The sequence below is a fragment of the Pseudonaja textilis genome, chromosome 2, assembly GCF_049901715.1.
Source record: "Pseudonaja textilis isolate UNSWEBS1 chromosome 2, rPseTex1.2, whole genome shotgun sequence".
NCBI classification, from domain to species: domain Eukaryota; kingdom Metazoa; phylum Chordata; class Lepidosauria; order Squamata; family Elapidae; genus Pseudonaja; species Pseudonaja textilis.
In genome coordinates this window covers 110,410,653-110,428,123 of record NC_141991.1, presented here as the reverse complement: position 1 = coordinate 110,428,123, position 17,471 = coordinate 110,410,653, and the positions used below count along the sequence as shown (strand labels likewise).

At 43.2% G+C, this 17,471-nt stretch overlaps 1 protein-coding gene across 1 annotated transcript; it reads right to left on the bottom strand.

Moving 5' to 3' along the window:
• Window positions 1–12: 12 nt before the first annotated feature.
• Window positions 13–14,605, bottom strand: AFMID (arylformamidase). The gene is made up of 11 exons (XM_026701826.2): window positions 14,157–14,605; window positions 7,549–7,639; window positions 6,218–6,322; window positions 5,510–5,558; window positions 5,290–5,375; window positions 5,141–5,213; window positions 4,845–4,942; window positions 4,460–4,538; window positions 3,767–3,899; window positions 2,251–2,355; window positions 13–292 (listed from the first exon to the last, which is right to left on the bottom strand). The coding sequence occupies exons 1-11, from the start codon at window positions 14,184–14,186 to the stop codon at window positions 263–265; spliced, it is 879 nt and encodes a 292-aa protein (XP_026557611.1). The 5' UTR covers window positions 14,187–14,605; the 3' UTR covers window positions 13–262.
• Between the last annotated feature and the right edge of the window lie 2,866 nt (window positions 14,606–17,471).

Sequence of the window (17,471 nt, the reverse complement as noted above, 5' to 3'; positions counted from 1 at the left end):
CTATGATAAAGATGTAATTCAGGATCTGGTTTTATTTATTGCTTTTCATCTCGGAAGCCATAATAGATGTCACAGTGTGAGAGCTGAGGTGGGCTGTTTAAAAGTTCCACGTGATATCTCTGGTCTCAATACATCTGCAGCTGAGAAAAGAAAGGGGCAGGAAGCTCAGTCCTTGTTTGACCTAAAGGAGTTCAGTGGAAAGACAGTGGAGAAGAACACAGCAGGCAGACAGCTGTTGTTCCTTTCAGGATTGTTGTTCCTTTCAGCCACTTGAAATCATGTTCAGAATCACCTGGAACAGAAGGAATAAATACATGTATTTCTTTTCTTCTTGCAGGAATAATAAGTTCCCACTGGTCTTTGCAATGGGCCTGTGAGTATAGGATTCTTTGCTGTTTTATAAAATGGACTTGACAAACTGCAAACTGTAAAATGAAATTCATCATTTTCTGAAATGGTTCCAAAAGTTGATATTTAAAAACGCTGACAATAAGAACCAGTAATCTGTCTGGTCTTGGTGCCTACTCTGTTTTAATCTTTCTTATAGCTACCAATATGTCCATAGTTGGTATAGGAATCTTCACAATTTTCTCTGGGATTATGAAAGTTTTGATAAATTTTGTTCCACCAAATTTTCCTGGTGATTGTGTTTTATACAAATTAGAATAATACAGATAATCCTCAACAAAACCATGTTGTTAAGTGAAGCTTACAACTGCAGTGATTCACTTAACAACTGTGGCACAAAAGATCATAAAATGGGACAAAACTCATTTAACAATTATTCTTTCCAACTTACGCTAATAAAATGGAAAATTGTCTGTTTCAGAATGTCTGTCAGGAAGAAGTGCACAAGATCCTAATGGGAATCTCCTTTAAAACAATTACATCAATATTCTCAATTTCAATCTTGCCTCAAAATTACGTTGCAAAAATTGGTCCCCTATTCTTTTCCTCAAGAAATGTACCAAAATATATCTTGCTGTTTGTCTTAATGCAAACAGAATTCCTTCTGTCTGGGTTCTGGCATAGCCAAAATTTTCAATTTCTCTAGCTCCATTCTGTAGCTATTATTTCTGTAGCTCCAAATCCCTAGTTTTCTATTTTTAAAAAAAATCCATCCTCTTAGTGACTTATTTAATTTCCCCTGAATTCTTCTCCAGTCTTTTGTCCAAATTTTAAATTGCACTTCCAGAGATTGTGTCAATCTTTTACTCAAATCATCAAATGCTTCTTTCATCCCTGCCACTGGAACCTGCTTATCACAGGAACCTCATCTACCACAACCTCATCTAGCACCATGTAGTCATGGTCTATTTACACACTCTGCTGGTAGAAGATATAATATTTGTATCCCTTAATTCAAAAAAGAGAACTCTTTGTTCCTCGATATGACAAATGGGTGACAAGATAAATAAAAAAAGTTTAAAAAGTAATTCTGTCTAAATGTTTTTTGTTGTTGTTGGTTGCGAAGTCATGTCTGACCCATCGTGACCCCATGGATAACATTCCTCCAGGCCTTCCTGTCCTCTACCATCTTCTGGAGTCCATTTAAGCTTAAGCCAACTGCTTCAGTGACTCCATCCAGACACCTCATTCTTGGTCGTCCCCTTCTTCTATTGCCCTCAATCTTGCCGCCCAAAAAAGACTAAATGTTTTTAGTCTCTTTTATATCCAATTTTTTGTGAACCAAGCAAGTGCCAGTAAGAGTTTCCAATGTTTTAATTTAAACACAACTTAAGAAATAACAAAAGCATCCAGTATTTATGTGATCCAAATAAAGTCTCTCTTTCACTATAGAAAAAAATAAATCCAAAGCTGATTTAGAAATGAGGAAAGTTGTTTTTTGTGAGTTTAATTTTGGTTACTTTGCAACTGTGGACTCGATGAAGATCCTACCTCTTTGTCACTCAATTCACAAGCCAATTGAGAAACCTCTGTTTCTACAATTTATTCATGAGAAGCAATAGTCTAGGAATTGCATAGTGGATTCCTAGCTTCCTCCTTCAATCTGGAGGAAGAATGAAGTCCTCCTGTTGCAAAAGGGAGCAAAAAAAGAGCTGGGATGTCATCTCAACTGTCATTTTCCCCATGGGAAGTCCAGAAGCTACTGTTTTCATTTGTCTGTGAATGATGACCAATTATTTTCTAAATGTCATGACTATCTGAAGCATAGTTTATAGCACAAGTTCAATCCAATCTGTTCCCAAATGCTTTCATTTTTACTGCCAAATCTCTTAGCCACTGTACCTGTGTGAGGAGATAGTTCTCCTGGGAGAGTTTCTCAATGACATCAAAGTGATCTGTGCCTGCTAGGTCTAGCAAAGAGACCTTCCAACCTGCTGTACGAAGAGCCTGTGGGGAAGCAACAGGAATGTGAACAAAATGGCTCCCGTCATGGTAGTTACAAGTGCATTTGCTCTGAGTACCCAACAAGTAGAAAGGCAGAAAGGAAATTAAAGTAACAGCAACAATAATGATGTAGATCTCAGGATAGTAGAATAGATATTTTTTTAAAAAACGGCAAACAAAAGAACCTCTGTTATGTGAGAGAGGCCACTTTCACATCTATTTATCTGCTTGTGGAAGTTAAAGTGGCAGGATGGAAGCGGCTCATTTGACAACTATTTAGGCATCTCTCTCCAAACAGAAAAGAATGGTCCAAATACAGATAGCCCTCGACTTACAACAGTTCGTTTAGTGACCATTCAAAGTAACAATGGCACTGAAAAATGTGACATGATTGTTTTTCATGGTTACGACCTTTGTAGCATCCCCACAGTCATGTGATCAAAATTCAGATGCTTGGCAATTGCCTCATATTTATGACGGCTGCAATGTCCCAGGGTCATGAGATTCCCCTTTTGTGAGTTTCTTACAAGCAAAGTCAATAGGGAAGCCAGATTCAGTTAACAACTGAGTTACTAACTTAACAACTGCAGTTATTCACTTAACAACTGTGACAAGAAAGCTCGTAAAATGGGGCAAAATTCACTTCACATGTTTCACTTAGCAACAGAACACGTGGTTATACATCGAGGACTAGCTGTATGCATTTTTAGTCTTATATTTAGATATATACATGTAATACAATTTTAAATGCACACACATGATTACTACTTTGATTTACCCCTTACTATTTCACACTGATTATTCAAGGTAAACAATAGAATTAAAAGATGAAAGAAAGCAGTTAAAATTATTAGTTATGGCTGAAGAGGAGGCACTATCAGCCATACTTGCTTAAACCCTTGTGAAATACAGGTAGTCCTCAACTTAAAACCATTCATTTAGTGACTTCAAAGTTACAATGACACTGAAAAAAATGACTTATGACCATTTTTCACACTTACAACTGTTACAGCATGCCCATGGTCATGTGATCAAAATTTGGACACTTGACAATTGACTCATATTTATGATGGCTGCAGTGTCCTGAGGTCATGTCACATTTTGCAAACTTCTGACAAGTGAAGTCAATGGGGAAGCCAGATTAACTTAACAACCGTGTGATTCACTTAACTGTGGCAAGAAAGGTGGTTAAATGGGGCAAAACTGTCTCACTTAACAACAGAAATGTTGGTCTCTGTTGCAGTTGTAAGTGGAGGACCACCTGTATTTCCAAAGGATCAAAATGTTTGCATGTTGGTTCAGGCATTTTATTTCCATACAAAAAGAGCACATGCACATTTTTTTCCCCTTAACTGCTTTCTCTGGTCATTGAATCCCAACATTTCAAATGGATGCTTGTGTGTAGTCAATATACCTGACAATACTTCCGAGACTGTCTGTGGAACTCAGGTGGGTCATGCTGGGCTACTGCAATGAGCACCTGGCAAGCTACCTCGTCTTTCACCTTTGGCACATGCAACAAAGGGCTATTTTCTTGCGCCACTGTACTGAAGAAAGAAAACACACTATTGAAATGAGTAGTGAGGTAAAGGAGGTAGACTTTGACAGATGGGCAGACCTGTGAAAAATAGCCCTTTCTATGTATAACTGTATTTTTGAATGCGTTTATCACACTAAATGCAATTGAGAGAACAAAGTCCATGGGTTCAAAAAACCTTGCTGTGGGAATATATACAGTGTGTTTGGGATATAGTATTTGGACACATTGGCTGAAAAGACAACGTGATATGCAAATGAAGGAGACACAAAGGTACATATGCACACAAACCTAGAATGCACAGAAGGCAACAGAGAGAAAAGTTCTAAATCAAAGATAGTGAACTAATCAGAGATTTAAATTATTTAGTCATATACTTGTTTCTCCCTCTACAGATCACTCAGGAAATTAAAGGGCTATTGTGCTGGATGATATAAATACTGTAGCTTTAGCTGTTCATGTGTATATAATTAATTTAGTACTGCCTGCCAGACGTCAACCAGAAGAATTGGCAGCCATTGTTATGTTTTTGCTCTGCCCAAATTAAACAGTTCTAGGAATGTTTCTTACAGGCTCATGTGCAACGGATCATTAATATAGGTGTGCGTAATGGGCTCCAAATCATAAATGCCGCTCACCAAAAAGACACCTAGGGTGAAAAATAATTAAAAATAATTAAATTAATAACTAATTAAAAATAATCAAATTAATTAAAATAATTAAATTAACAACTAATTAAAAACAATTAAATTAATAACTCCATAATTAATTTATTAAATTAACTTAATAATTAAATTAATTAACTAACAATTAAAATAAAAATCTGGATTGTTTTAAAATGGATTCCAGCTTGACCTAATATTCCAGTATGTATGATGTTCAAGCAAGAGAAACTGAAGAAATAACAAGGCAAAAAAAAGTGAGAAAAACGGGATGAATTTCTCCTAGGCAATACCTTTGATGTTTGGCTGAACACCAAATTTTGCCCAGTCTGTGGATAGCACCATGGCTGCCAGGTGGGCGCCTGCTGAGTGCCCAAGCAGGTAGACACAACTGCCAGAAAAGGAGACATGGTTACAATGAACAAAGAGATGCTGACAGGGACAGAGAGGGGAAAACTGGCTGAGGAGTCAATCACTCAACATCTATTAAGCTGAGTTCTAAACCTGGGCAGGTTATCAGTGGAATCCAATCTTCTGTTTCTCAAGGTTGTATGTTTATTACTCATGCAACTTTAGCAACCATTCTTACCTGATCCCTGTATATTGCTGAACTGCAAAAGCCACACTATGCCGCACCTGCTCGACCATCATCTCCAGCTGCCCTGGGCAGAGAACACAACATCATGGTTAGTCAGAGGAGAGCAGGGTGGGCAATACACCTGAGCTACCATAACATACCTTTTGGAGCTACATCATAGCCAACTGCAGCCAAGGCAATGCCTTGATTCACTAGGGGGCATGCAGCAAACCCGGAAACATCTTTGCTAGAAAGAAACAAAAAATATCAGTTGTTATAATAGTAGGTGTCCTCCATCAAAAAAGAGGTTCCTCTAGCCAGAGTCCCACTTACTGAAGCAATTGGAAAATATGGAACATTGCAGCCTGCAATATAACTCACCTCAAACATTGCCAGTAGCCACCATGAATATAGAGCACCAGAGGAAAGGCTGAAATGGGATAACAAATCATTAAAAGCATCTTCTACTGTAACTCTCCCCAAATGTATCATCCCCCCCCGTCTTTGTTCATCTTATCTGAGCTGTGGTGGCGCAGTGGTTAGACTGCAATATTGCAGGCTAATTCTGCCGCCTGCCAGCAGTTCAATCCTAATCAGCTCAAGGTTGATTCAACCTTCCATCTTTCCGAGGTCGGTAAAATGAGGAGCCAAATTGTTGGGGGCAATAGGCTGACTCTTTAAACTGCTTAGGGCTGTAAAGCACTATGAAGCTGTATATAAGTCCAAGTGATATTGCTATATCTCAGGCATAGCATCACCCCTTACAGGTAGATCAGGTCAAGAAATCATCACGACGACTTATGAAGTTCTAGTGTTAATAATATAGTCTAGTATATAATAGTCTAGTATATAATAATAGGAGTTTATTGAAAGCATGACAGAGACTTTCTCTCCCACACCTTACATCAAAAGAATTAAGACGCAGCAATCTTTAGTTTCTTCCTTTCAGGGCTGAGGGTTTACCAGACAACTGCATTCTTGAAGGCCATTTCCATACTCATCTACCTAAGGCCAGTCTTCTAAACTCTGTTTTCCTATTTCCCTACCCTACCCCTTTAAGAATCCTCACCACACCCTTTGTGCTCTTACTTTCAATATGTTTTTTAGGAAGATACACATCCAGTTTCTCTCCCTCACCGGAGCCATAGGGGACATTCAGCAGAGTTTGGGTGAATGCCTGGGCCTTTTGAGTACCTGCAAAGTATTGGAAGAAAACACCAACAAATGCAGCAATCATCCTTTCTAAATATTATTTGGGCTGCCCTTCTAGATGTTCCAGATGTCACTGAATCTCTAAACAGGCAGTCCTCGACTTACAACTATTGGTTTAGTAACTGCTTATTACGGAGGTATTGAAAAAAGTCACTTATGACACTGTTTCATTTACGACCATTGCCACATCCCCATGCTCATGTGATCAATATCTGGTCTCTTGGCAACTGGTTCATATTTAGGAACGTTGCTGTGTTCCAGGGTCACGTGATCACCTTTTGCAATCTTCTGACAAGCAAACCAATGGGGAAGCCAGATTCATTTAGTAACCGTGTTACTATTTTAACAAGTGCAGTGATTTACTTAACTGTGGCAAGAAAGGTTGTAAAATGGGGCAAAAGTCCATTAACAACTGTCCTACGTAGCTAGTGAAATCTTGGGCTCGATTGTGGTCATAAGTCAAGGATTACCCATCGTCACAACTGCATCTGATTCTCTTTGCTTCTTGGGGAAACAGCGGCTTTTCACTTTGACATAACTTCAAAGGAAAGAGGTCTCCCTTTCATTTTTTTTTTCCACTTTTGCCCAGCTCCTCCCTGGTATGTTTATCAGGGGGTAGGTAGTCCATAAATCTCTATGCCTGCTCATTAGAAATGCCATACCCACCAATTTATTTCAATATTTTCCACCTTCTGGAAAAAGGCCGAAGGTCAAGCTTTTCAGGAGTGCTTTGGGGACCTGATTGTCATCTGTTGTGTTTTGGGCTTTATTTCCTTTATTATTCATTGTATTTCTTTGTCTTGTGAACAATCAGGACTCCTATGTTTGCAACTGTGTGCAGACTTGATAAAATTATTCCAGAGTTTACAAACAAGGGTACACCTGCCACGACGTAACTAATCCTGGCAATGTAACCACGTGTTCATAAAAGCATGCATGTTGCCTGTTTTGCTGGAGCGAACTCAGATGCTCTAGTATAGGAGTGTCAAACTCACAGCATCATGGCAGCGTCACATGACATATCAGGATTTCCCCTCCCCTTGGCTAAACCAGGCGTGGGCGTAGCCAGCATGTGATGCATCTGGCAAGCAGGTCACAAGTTTGACAGCCCTGCTCTAGTATATTTTGGCAATAAAGCCAGAATCCAGAGGAACTGGGAGGTCTATAGTTTGCTTACCCCATTTTTCTATCTCTTGGGTAGCCCATACCTTCAGTCACTGCTTTCGTGTGTGCCTCAATCACAACATCCTTATCCAGCCGTGGAGACCACCTGCTAGGGGAATATTGAGTTTCCAATTCCTGTGGGGAAAGAAAACAGGATAACTTGTACAAAGGCAATAGCATCCTCAATACATAATGTGGACAGTTTCAGAAATACTCGCAGATTGGGAATGATGCTAACCTCAATTAAGAAAAAGTAAGTTTTTCAATCTGCAAGAGAGAGGCAAGAGGATGAATGTATGAATTGCTGCCTGTTATGTCCTGAGGACTCAAGGAGTTCTCACTCAGGTCCACTCACTTGTGTGGGCGTTATTTCCCCCATTCCCATTGGTCAGTTCTCCCCAGCAGCCAGCTATAAAAGCAGGCTGCGGGGTCCAACTGGCTGCTGATTGCTGCGAGCCAGTTCCAGGCTTGGCAAGCACGGTCAGCCCTTTATTTGTAAATAAAGTACTGTTGCACTCATGCTCTGGTTCAGCCTCTCATTGCTCAAACTTAACACTGGCGACGAGGATGGGATGGCTACCAGAAGCACCTTGCAACCGCTGAGTCACTAGCCACCGATCTACAGCCCAGAGAGAGCGATTGGTTGGCAACAGGGGAAACGCTGATCCGCAGCCAGAGAGAGCGGTCAGCTAGCGAAACGAGCGATCAAAAAGAGCAAACGCAGATCCGCAGCCAGAGAAAGCGGTCTGAGTCAAATAGTTAGAAGCGTCTGTAGCCGCTTGTTAGCCTCGCTACGGGAAAGTGAAGCGCTGCGAGCCGCAGCCGCTCTGCATTTGGCGCGAAATTCAAACGGGTGTCATTTGAATTTCGGGCCAGTAGAAATCACAGCACAGCGCTGTAGAGAGTCACTAACGCCCACTTTTTTGGCGCGAATCAAGACACCTCCAACGGCTAGCAGCCAACGTGGTAACCCAGAGAGAGAGAAAGAGAGGGTAGCAAAAAACCTCTCCAGAGCTGATATCACTTGTAACTCACGAGCGTTCGTAGTCCCAGAGAGATTTCTCCCGCAGGTAGCCCAGCCGTTCCAGCACCATGAGTTCCAATCCAGTATTCCCGGCGTTTAAACCAGACGAAGAGAAGTGGGAATCGTATAAGAACCGTTTCAATCATTACATCGATGCGGTCGGCCTGTCGGATGCGGGAGAGCATCGGAAAAAATCCTATTTCCTAATCTACTGCGGAGCCACCGTTTACGATACCGCTGCAGCACTCGTGGCGCCGAGAGAATTAAAAAACGTTCCGTGGTCCGAGTTGCTTGAGATCCTCACAAACCACTACGCTCCCAGACCTTCACAAATCGCCAGGAGGTTCACGTTCCGAATGAGGAAGCAATCAAGTAAGGAGACCATCAACCAATATATGGCCGCCCTCAGAACAGCAGCCCTGCACTGTGGGTTTGGAACATACCTAGAGGACATGCTCCTCGATCAATTGGTTTGTGGGGTCAAGGATCTCAACCTACAGAGGCGTCTGCTGGCTAAGAAAGACCTCAACCTCGCGCAAGCGGTAGAGGAGGCCCTAGCAGCCGAGCTAGCTACGAACTCAGCCACCGAAATTCAGGGCCCAAGCGCCAAGCTAGCAGCGTTCCCAGTCCATTCCGAAGAGGTGGAAGCGGAGGAAGGCCACAACGATGAGAACGATGTCCATCGCCTCACCAATGACAGACGGTCGCAGGTAGGGGCCAAACAAGAATACACCGGTCCACCCAAGCACATCACCCTGTGCCTAGCCTGTGGGGATCACATCAAAGGGCCACCTGCAAGTTTAAAGGAGCCGTTTGCAACAACTGCCATAAGAGGGGCACATTGCGAGAGTCTGCCAAGCCCCCAAAGCGCTGCACAAAGACCCCCGTCCTCGCACTCGGGACCACAGAGGCAAGTATTAAACTGTCGCACGCACCGCCTTGCCAGGCGTACTTGCCACTCTGTTAGTAAAATTTCTCTCTCCGTTTCCCTAGAAGGTAAACCGTGCCACATGGAGGTTGACACAGGGTCAGCGCTCTCAATAATCTCGTGGAACACCCTCAAGAGACTCCACCCCAGCCTATCTACTACCCGGCTTCAGAGATGCCAGTTCGGTCTGAAGGACTACCAGGGAAGGCCATTCCCGTGATCGGCAGAGGCAAGTTCTTTGTCAGTTTTAGAGCTTTTAAAGGCCACCTACCTCTAGTGGTAGTTAATGGCAACCTACCCACCTTATTGGGGCTCGATTGGTTTCCCCACCTCGGCCTAGGGTTAACAGGAGTCCATGCTGTCTCAACCTCAGACACTGACTCCTTATTCGCTGACTACGCAGATGTGTTCAGCGAGGAGCTGGGGTGTTATAATGGAACCCCCATCTCGTTCACCGTTGACCCCCAGGCAGCCCCAATCAGATTAAAACCACGTAGAGTTCCATTTGCTATTCGACCAAAACTAGACGCTGAATTGGATAAACTACTAAAACAAGGGGTCATTGACCCAACAGATTTCACCAAGTGGGAGACGCCCATTGTCACACCCCTAAAAAAAGATGGTAGCCTGAGAATTTGCTCGGACTACAAGACAACAATCAATAAATATTTACAAGTTAGCGCCTATCCCGTGCCCGTCATTCAGCATTTATTGCATACATTCGAACCGGGCAGTATTTTTGCTAAATTGGACATGTCTCAAGCATATCAACAGTTCCCTGTTGATAACCAAACAGCGGAACTTCAGACCATCGTCACTCACAGGGGTGCCTTCCGATGCAAGCGTCTCCAATTTGGCGTAAGTGTTGCCCCGGGCATTTTTCAATCCCTCATGGAGCGGATTTTACAGGGCCTCCCTGGTGTAGTACCCTACTTCGACGACATCTTGGTCTCGGCCAGGGACAGACCCCAACTCTTCCAGAGAGTGCGAGCAGTGTTAGAGAGGTTCAGACAGCATGGCCTCAAGTTAAAAAAAAGAAAAATGCGCCATTGCCACTAGACAGGTGGACTTTCTGGGTTATAAAATTGACGCCTCTGGCATTCACCCCTGGAGTCCAAGGTCAGGGCGATCCACGAAGCTCCCACACCAACCTCCAAAATGGAGCTACAAGCTTTCTTGGGACTCCTAAACTTTTATGCATCCTTCTTGCCCCATAAAGCCTCAGTAGCCGAACCCCTACACAGATTACTAGACAAAAAGTCACCGTGGCACTGGGGGCACAAAGAAGACCAGGCGTTTAACGCCGTCAAATCACTACTTACGTCAGAGGCAGTGCTCATCCAATTCGACCCCAACCTTCCTTTAGTACTGGCAGCAGACGCATCCCCTTTTGGAATTGGGGCGGTCCTTAGTCACCGACTCGCCAATGGCGCCGAGGCCCCCATCGCCTTTTTCTCCAGGACGCTCTCGGCCACGGAGCGAAATTACAGCCAAATAGACAAGGAAGCCCTAGCAGCTGTTGCAGCCGTGAAAAAGTTTCACGAATTCCTTTTGGCCACTTCTTGAACTGGTCACCGACCATAAACCCCTCCTGGGCCTACTGGCCGGCGACAAACAGACACCTCAAGTCCTCTCCCCTCGGATGACACGGTGGATGCTTTTTCTAGCGGCCTACTCATACAAACTTATCCACCGCCCGGGCAAAACTCTATCCCACGCTGACGCACTCAGTCGCTGCCCCTTACCCGCTCCGGCTGAAGACCCAGCTCCTGTCAATGCCATTTTTGAAATCACCCAGTTGGACCTGCCCATCACCGCCTTGACATCGCCGCCAAAACCAAGGCAGACCAAACGCTCGCCCAGGTGCTCGACTGGGTGAGGAGGGGTGGCCGGGAGGCAATGTTGATAACAAATTCGCACCCTTTAAGACTCGCATGCAGGAGCTGTCCAGTTTGCAGGGTTGTCTACTGTGGGGCACTCGAGTGATCATTCCGACCTCGCTGCACCCGAGTCCTGGAGGCGTTGCACGAGGGACACCCGGCATTGTGAGAATGAAGGCGTTGGCACGCAGCTACGTATGGTGGCCGGGTCTAGACGAGGACATTGTCAATTGGGTAAGTTCCTGCAGCATTTGCCAGGAATCCCGTCCTGCTCCCCCATCGCCACCCCTACCAGATGGGAGAGCGCCAGCGCCCTTGGTCTAGAATCCATATCGATCTGGCCGGCCCGTGCATGGAAAGATGTTCCTAGTGGTCGTGGGCGCTTATTCCAAGTGGATAGACGTGGCGCAGCTATCCACGACAACCACACTAGCAATCACCAACGTGTTAACGCGCCTGTTCGTTACCCATGGACTACCCGACTCCTTGGTCTCCGATAATGGCCCACAGTTCGCATCAGTAGAATTCAGCCGTTTTGCAGCCAACCTAGGCATTCGCCACATTTTAACAGCCCCATTTCACCCTGCGAGTAATGGGTTGGCTGAAAGGGCCGTCAGGACCACCAAAGAGGCCCTCGCTAGGTTTGGCAGAGATGACTGGCACCACAAACTCTCACGGTTCCTGATGAGCCAGCACTCAACCCCCTGTGCAGTCACCAATAAGTCCCCAGCGGAACTTCTGATGGGCCGACGCCTGAGGACTGTATTGGATAGACTGCACCCACAATACTGCCCTGACTCTCCCCTCGCTTCCACTTCGGGGTTAGACATTTTATGTTACAGGAGCCGATATTCGCCAGGAATTTCGCTGGGGACCCACTTTGGATTCCGGCGAAGTCATCGCCGTCACCGGGCCGAGATCATATAGAGTCAGGCTGGAGGACGGTCGCGTCCTGGAGGAGACACATAGACCAACTCAGAAGGCGCCTCAGCAACCTCGCAAACAAGGATCCAGAGTCTCCAGTCGAAGGGGAACCGTCCCATCCGCCACCCAGCCACATCGCACCCAGTGACCAGTCTGCGCCAGCGGTCGTTCCGGTCAGCCCAAACCCGGACAACAGCGCCCAGAGAGTTGATCAACCGGATCCAACCCACGAGAGTTTGACTCCAGAAACCAACCCGGTGGTTTCCGAGGATGCCCAGTCCAGAGAGAGTGTTGGTGACACTATGCCGGCTCAACCGTCACAGACTGATGCCGAACAGTCAGACAATGTTCCCGAGTTGCGCCGCTCCGGGCGCCAACACAAACCCCCATCTACCTCAAGGACTATGCGTGTTCGCATCTGGGGGAAGGGGTGTTATGTCCTGAGGACTCAAGGAGTTCTCACTCAGGTCCACTCACTTGTGTGGGCGTTATTTCCCCATTCCCATTGGTCAGTTCTCCCCAGCAGCCAGCTATAAAAGCAGGCTGCGGGGTCCAACTGGCTGCTGATTGCTGCGAGCCAGTTCCAGGCTTGGCAAGCACGGTCAGCCCTTTATTTGTAAATAAAGTACTGTTGCACTCATGCTCTGGTTCAGCCTCTCATTGCTCAAACTTAACACTGCCCCTGTAATCCAGGGGTGGGATGCTACTAGTTCTGCCAAGCTCTATAGCACTGGTAGCTCTGAAGAGCAGCAGACACTGAACCAGTTCTGTGTTTCTGCTGTTTGGCCTACCCACCCGCCCGGGCTCTTGCCTGTCTTTTATTTCCTGCTTTTTCAAATTCAGCTTCTTTGCGCAGCACAGCTGAGGTTGAAAAAGCAGGAAAAAAGTAGCTTTTCAAATGCTGCGCACCCGTGCACAGCGCTTTTCAGCTGTTCGGGCAGCACAGCTGAAGGTTTTTTACACACGCGCGCAAAACATAGTCACCGAACCAGTAGTAACACTGGTTGAATCCCACCTCCGCCCTGTAATCCTTTCCATCTGCCTGCACAAAATGCCTTGTTGATTTATTTGTCTAAGTTTAATTTAATCTTAAATTTAACACTTTGTGACTGCTTCTGTGTGCATCAGAGTAGCATGCACCCTTCCAGTCACATACAATTTATTCCCCAGAATTCTCTTAGCCTTAAGATCAGTAACAATGATCTAAATAATCAGCTGAGCAAATCTTATTTCTGCCACCCTTGTCTCTGCTCTGAACCTGGATATGAAAGTAGCAGTATGTTGCAGGAAAAGTAAGAGGAGGAGGAGCAGAGGAGCAGGAGGGATAAACCCTGAGATGGTATTCAGAAGGTTCTGACCAGTTCTGGAGAACCGGTAGCGGAAATTCTGAGTTGTTCAGAGAACCGGCAAATATCACCTCTGACTGGAGATTTTACAGTATCCTTCCCCTGCCACGCCCACCAAGCCACACCCATAGAACCGGTAGTAAAAAAAATGGAATCCCACCACTGGATGGACCTGAGAAGCTCTGAAGAGCAGCCATGGAAGCGCTTTTGCGTTGCAGTCTATTCTTGTCACAAATGGAGCTAACTGGTTAAACCTTCTGGGCTTTTGTGCTGGGTATAATTTTTGTGGCAGGGCCCAAGATCAGTCTCAGAGAGTTCCTTAGGGATTTAGGGAACTAAACTTCCAAGCACATAAATAAATCTGTGAGTAAAACATTTCTTAGCCCTTGTTCTATCTTGAGCAAAATATGTACCTCTCCTCTTCCCATTCTGGAAATTCCCAAATCTTTTTTTTTTTAATGTCTCTAAAATACACCCACATTAAACAAACATTGAAAATCTCTCTTCCCTCCCTTCCACAATCACGCAAACACAAACATTACAGCTATACCTCCTTTGTCATTTCCTGCCACTTTCCCATAGCAATGGCTAAGTTGTGGCTATATTCCTTCTCCCGATGATCCTGGGCTCAAGACGAACAAAGTGGTGAGAACATGGGGTCCTATATAGCCTCTGACAAACGGCGCAGATCAGATTCAGTGTTCGTCCTTGGCCTATGCTCTTCCAGCTGCTCTGCAAGACGTCAGCAATTCCAGATTAAGGGGCTGTCCTCATTGGTCATATCAGCATTGGGGCTGCACAGAAAGCAGTTCGCTGTAGAACAGAGACATTGAGTAAACTCATCTCTCATTGTCTTCCTGCTACAATATCCAAGTGAACAAATTTGGGGAAAAAATAGTAATGTTAGGTGTGGCAATGCTATCCCTACCCCACCCCATTTTTTAAAGATTGTTTTAACTTGCTGATCTCTGTGTCTCTATAAATAACTTTTTCTGCCATGCCTTCACAAGTATGCTGAAAATGAATAATTGGAAAGTAACGTTAAATATTAACCTAGATACACTGAAAGAAGGCCAGTCAACGTCTGAAAATAAAAACGGTTTTAGAAATGTTTTTATTCAGCAAATATCCACTTAAGTTTTGACTGCACCCACACATTACTAATATATACCGAATGTTTTGATAATGTCTTTGTCTTCCGTTTGTTAATCTTAAAACCTGTTAATATACCAAATTATTTTATTTTTCCTATTAATGTTACAATTCTCTTTAAAGGATCCTCTAAAACCAGTAACAAATCAAATGCTCTTAACCTATAGCTTTCTTTTTCAATCTTTATTCCCACAATTTTCTCATTTTTGTCCTATATCTTTATGCAATATTTCAAGAAGTAAATTAAACAAAAATAAAAGGAGATAATGAGTAGACCTGTCTTGATCCTTTTTGTAACCTATAAGATTTGTTAGCTCTTCATTAACAATTATTTGTGCTTTCTGTATTGTGTAAACCAGTCTTACCCATTTGATAAAATTCTTTCCAAAGTTCATATCTTCCAAAGCATTGAATAGGCCTTCTCTGCCTATTAAGAAATCAATGTGAATTGTTTTTCATTAGGCTGCTTCAAATGTCCAGTACATTTCTAATATTATTTTTAACTGTCTTTAACTGTCTAGATAAAGCACACATAGATCTTCATATATACAAATTCTTACACTTATTTACAATCTATTTATTTTTATTTATTTATTTATTTTTGTCAATTGCTTACAAGATAATAGGTATAAATAAAAACATAGTTATGAATACAAGGATACATATTATATATGAAACAATAGGACAGGGACGGTAGGCACATTGGTGCGCTTATGGACACCCCCTACAGACCTCTTAGGAAAGGGGTGAGGTCAATAGTAGACAGGTTAAAACTTTTGGGGTTTAGGGAAGAAACCACAGAGTCAGGTAGAGTATTCCAGACATTGACCACTCTGTTGCTGAAATCGTATTTCCTGCAATCAAGTTTGGTGCTGTTAACCTTGAGTTTGTATCTATTACAACTTATAGTCATTAATCAATAAAGATATTGATAGTTTCTCGTTAAAGTCAAATCTTTACTATGTTTAGGTATTGATTCAATATTATCCTATTTTCTAGTTCTCTGGCAATTTTCCTCCCTGTAAAATAGAGTTCATCATATTTTGTAAAGTTTGTGAAACTTTGTCCTTAAAATATTTATAAGATCCTTGTAATCCATCTGGTCCAGGCAACTTTCCTGTTTTTCCTTTTTTATATTTTGCAAATTCCCCTTATTGTTATAATGAATCTGTTATAGGTTGATAAAATAAATACATTTGTGGGAATAAGAATATTCTATGAGATGTTCGGGTGCATTTTGTCAGGAAGTCAAGAGATCTAATAATTTAGCAATTTAATACAAGGATTGATAACATAGATGTAAGTCATATTATTTTTCAGAAAATCATAACAAGAAAACAAAAGTTAACCAAATTAATTAATTTGAGATTAATTTTAACCAAAACAATCTCATCGTATATCATATTTAGCATTATTTAAAAACCATTGTTTTTCCAATTCCATATTCCAAGCTTCATGCAAGTAACTAATTTTACTTGCTAATTCTTATATATCAAAATAACAATGCTCTTTAATTGATATACTACTGAAATTCTTACTGTCATAACCTTTACTGGGTAAAAGGAGGGAGGGAGGAAGATAATGACATAATGATAGCAAGGAAAGAAGGGTGAGGGAGGGAGAAAGGGAAAAAGACGAAGAGGAAGAAGGAAAGGAAGGAAGTAGGGAAAGAAGGGTGGGAAAGAGGGAAAAAAGAAGGAAGGGAGAAGGAGGTATCGGGAGAGAAGGAGGAGGAAGAAAGGAACAGTGAGGTAAGGAGAGAGGAAAGAAAGAGTGGAAGAATGGGAGGGAGGGAGAGAGAAGAGAGGGTGGGAGGGAAGATTATGACAGAATGACAGCAAGGGAGGGAAGCAAAGAAGAAGGTAAGGAAGGGAGAAAGGGAAGCAGGTAAAGAAGGAGGGAAGGTGGAGGAGAGAGCAAGGGACAGAGGGAAGGAGGGAGACTGGTTGGTTTCTGATGTTCTCTGCAAGCTTCCCATAATGGGGAAGCTGGCAAGAAGTTGGAAGTCACTCTGACTCTTATCCCTTACAAATAGTTAGCAAAACAATCTTGCATTATCTACAAGTAGAGCGTAAATGTAAGTTTGTGAATCGCAATCGGTAGGTTTACTTATTAGGGTGAGTCAAAAATAAACAAATTGCTAAGTGAAAAATCATGTAGCTAAAAACAAACATTTCCTCAGCTAAAGAGGAAGCACTGAAGTTAAACGGAAATTGAAGATGGTTCATTGACTCAACCACAGAATTATCAAAAACAGCAACTGCTGAGGAAAGAGTACATAGGAATACAAGAACCCAGCACAAAATGACTGTCCAAGATGGTGACCAGATGTGGGAAAGGAGGGGAGTAAATAGGCCCTGCAGTCTCTTGGAGCTGGGGATGCTACTGTGAAAACAGAGCACCTGAATCCCCCACCCATCCAGAAGGACTTATGATGGCTCAGGCTGAAAGAATAGCAGCTTTAACTCTAAGCTGGAAAACATGAGCAGAGGGTGCATTTGAAGTGGGTGCGGGAGAGGCTGGCATGCAGGGAGTGCTGAAGCAGCCTATAGTGGTGATGGGCCAAGCAGAAAGTGCAAATCTGGTTCTACTTTTCCATTCATTTCTCTCATGAGAAATTTAATGCACTCAGTATACATAACCTTATGTTTGGTAATTATGATTGAGATAATTCACATGAACTATTGCTTTTATTATTTCAGCTGCAGGCCCA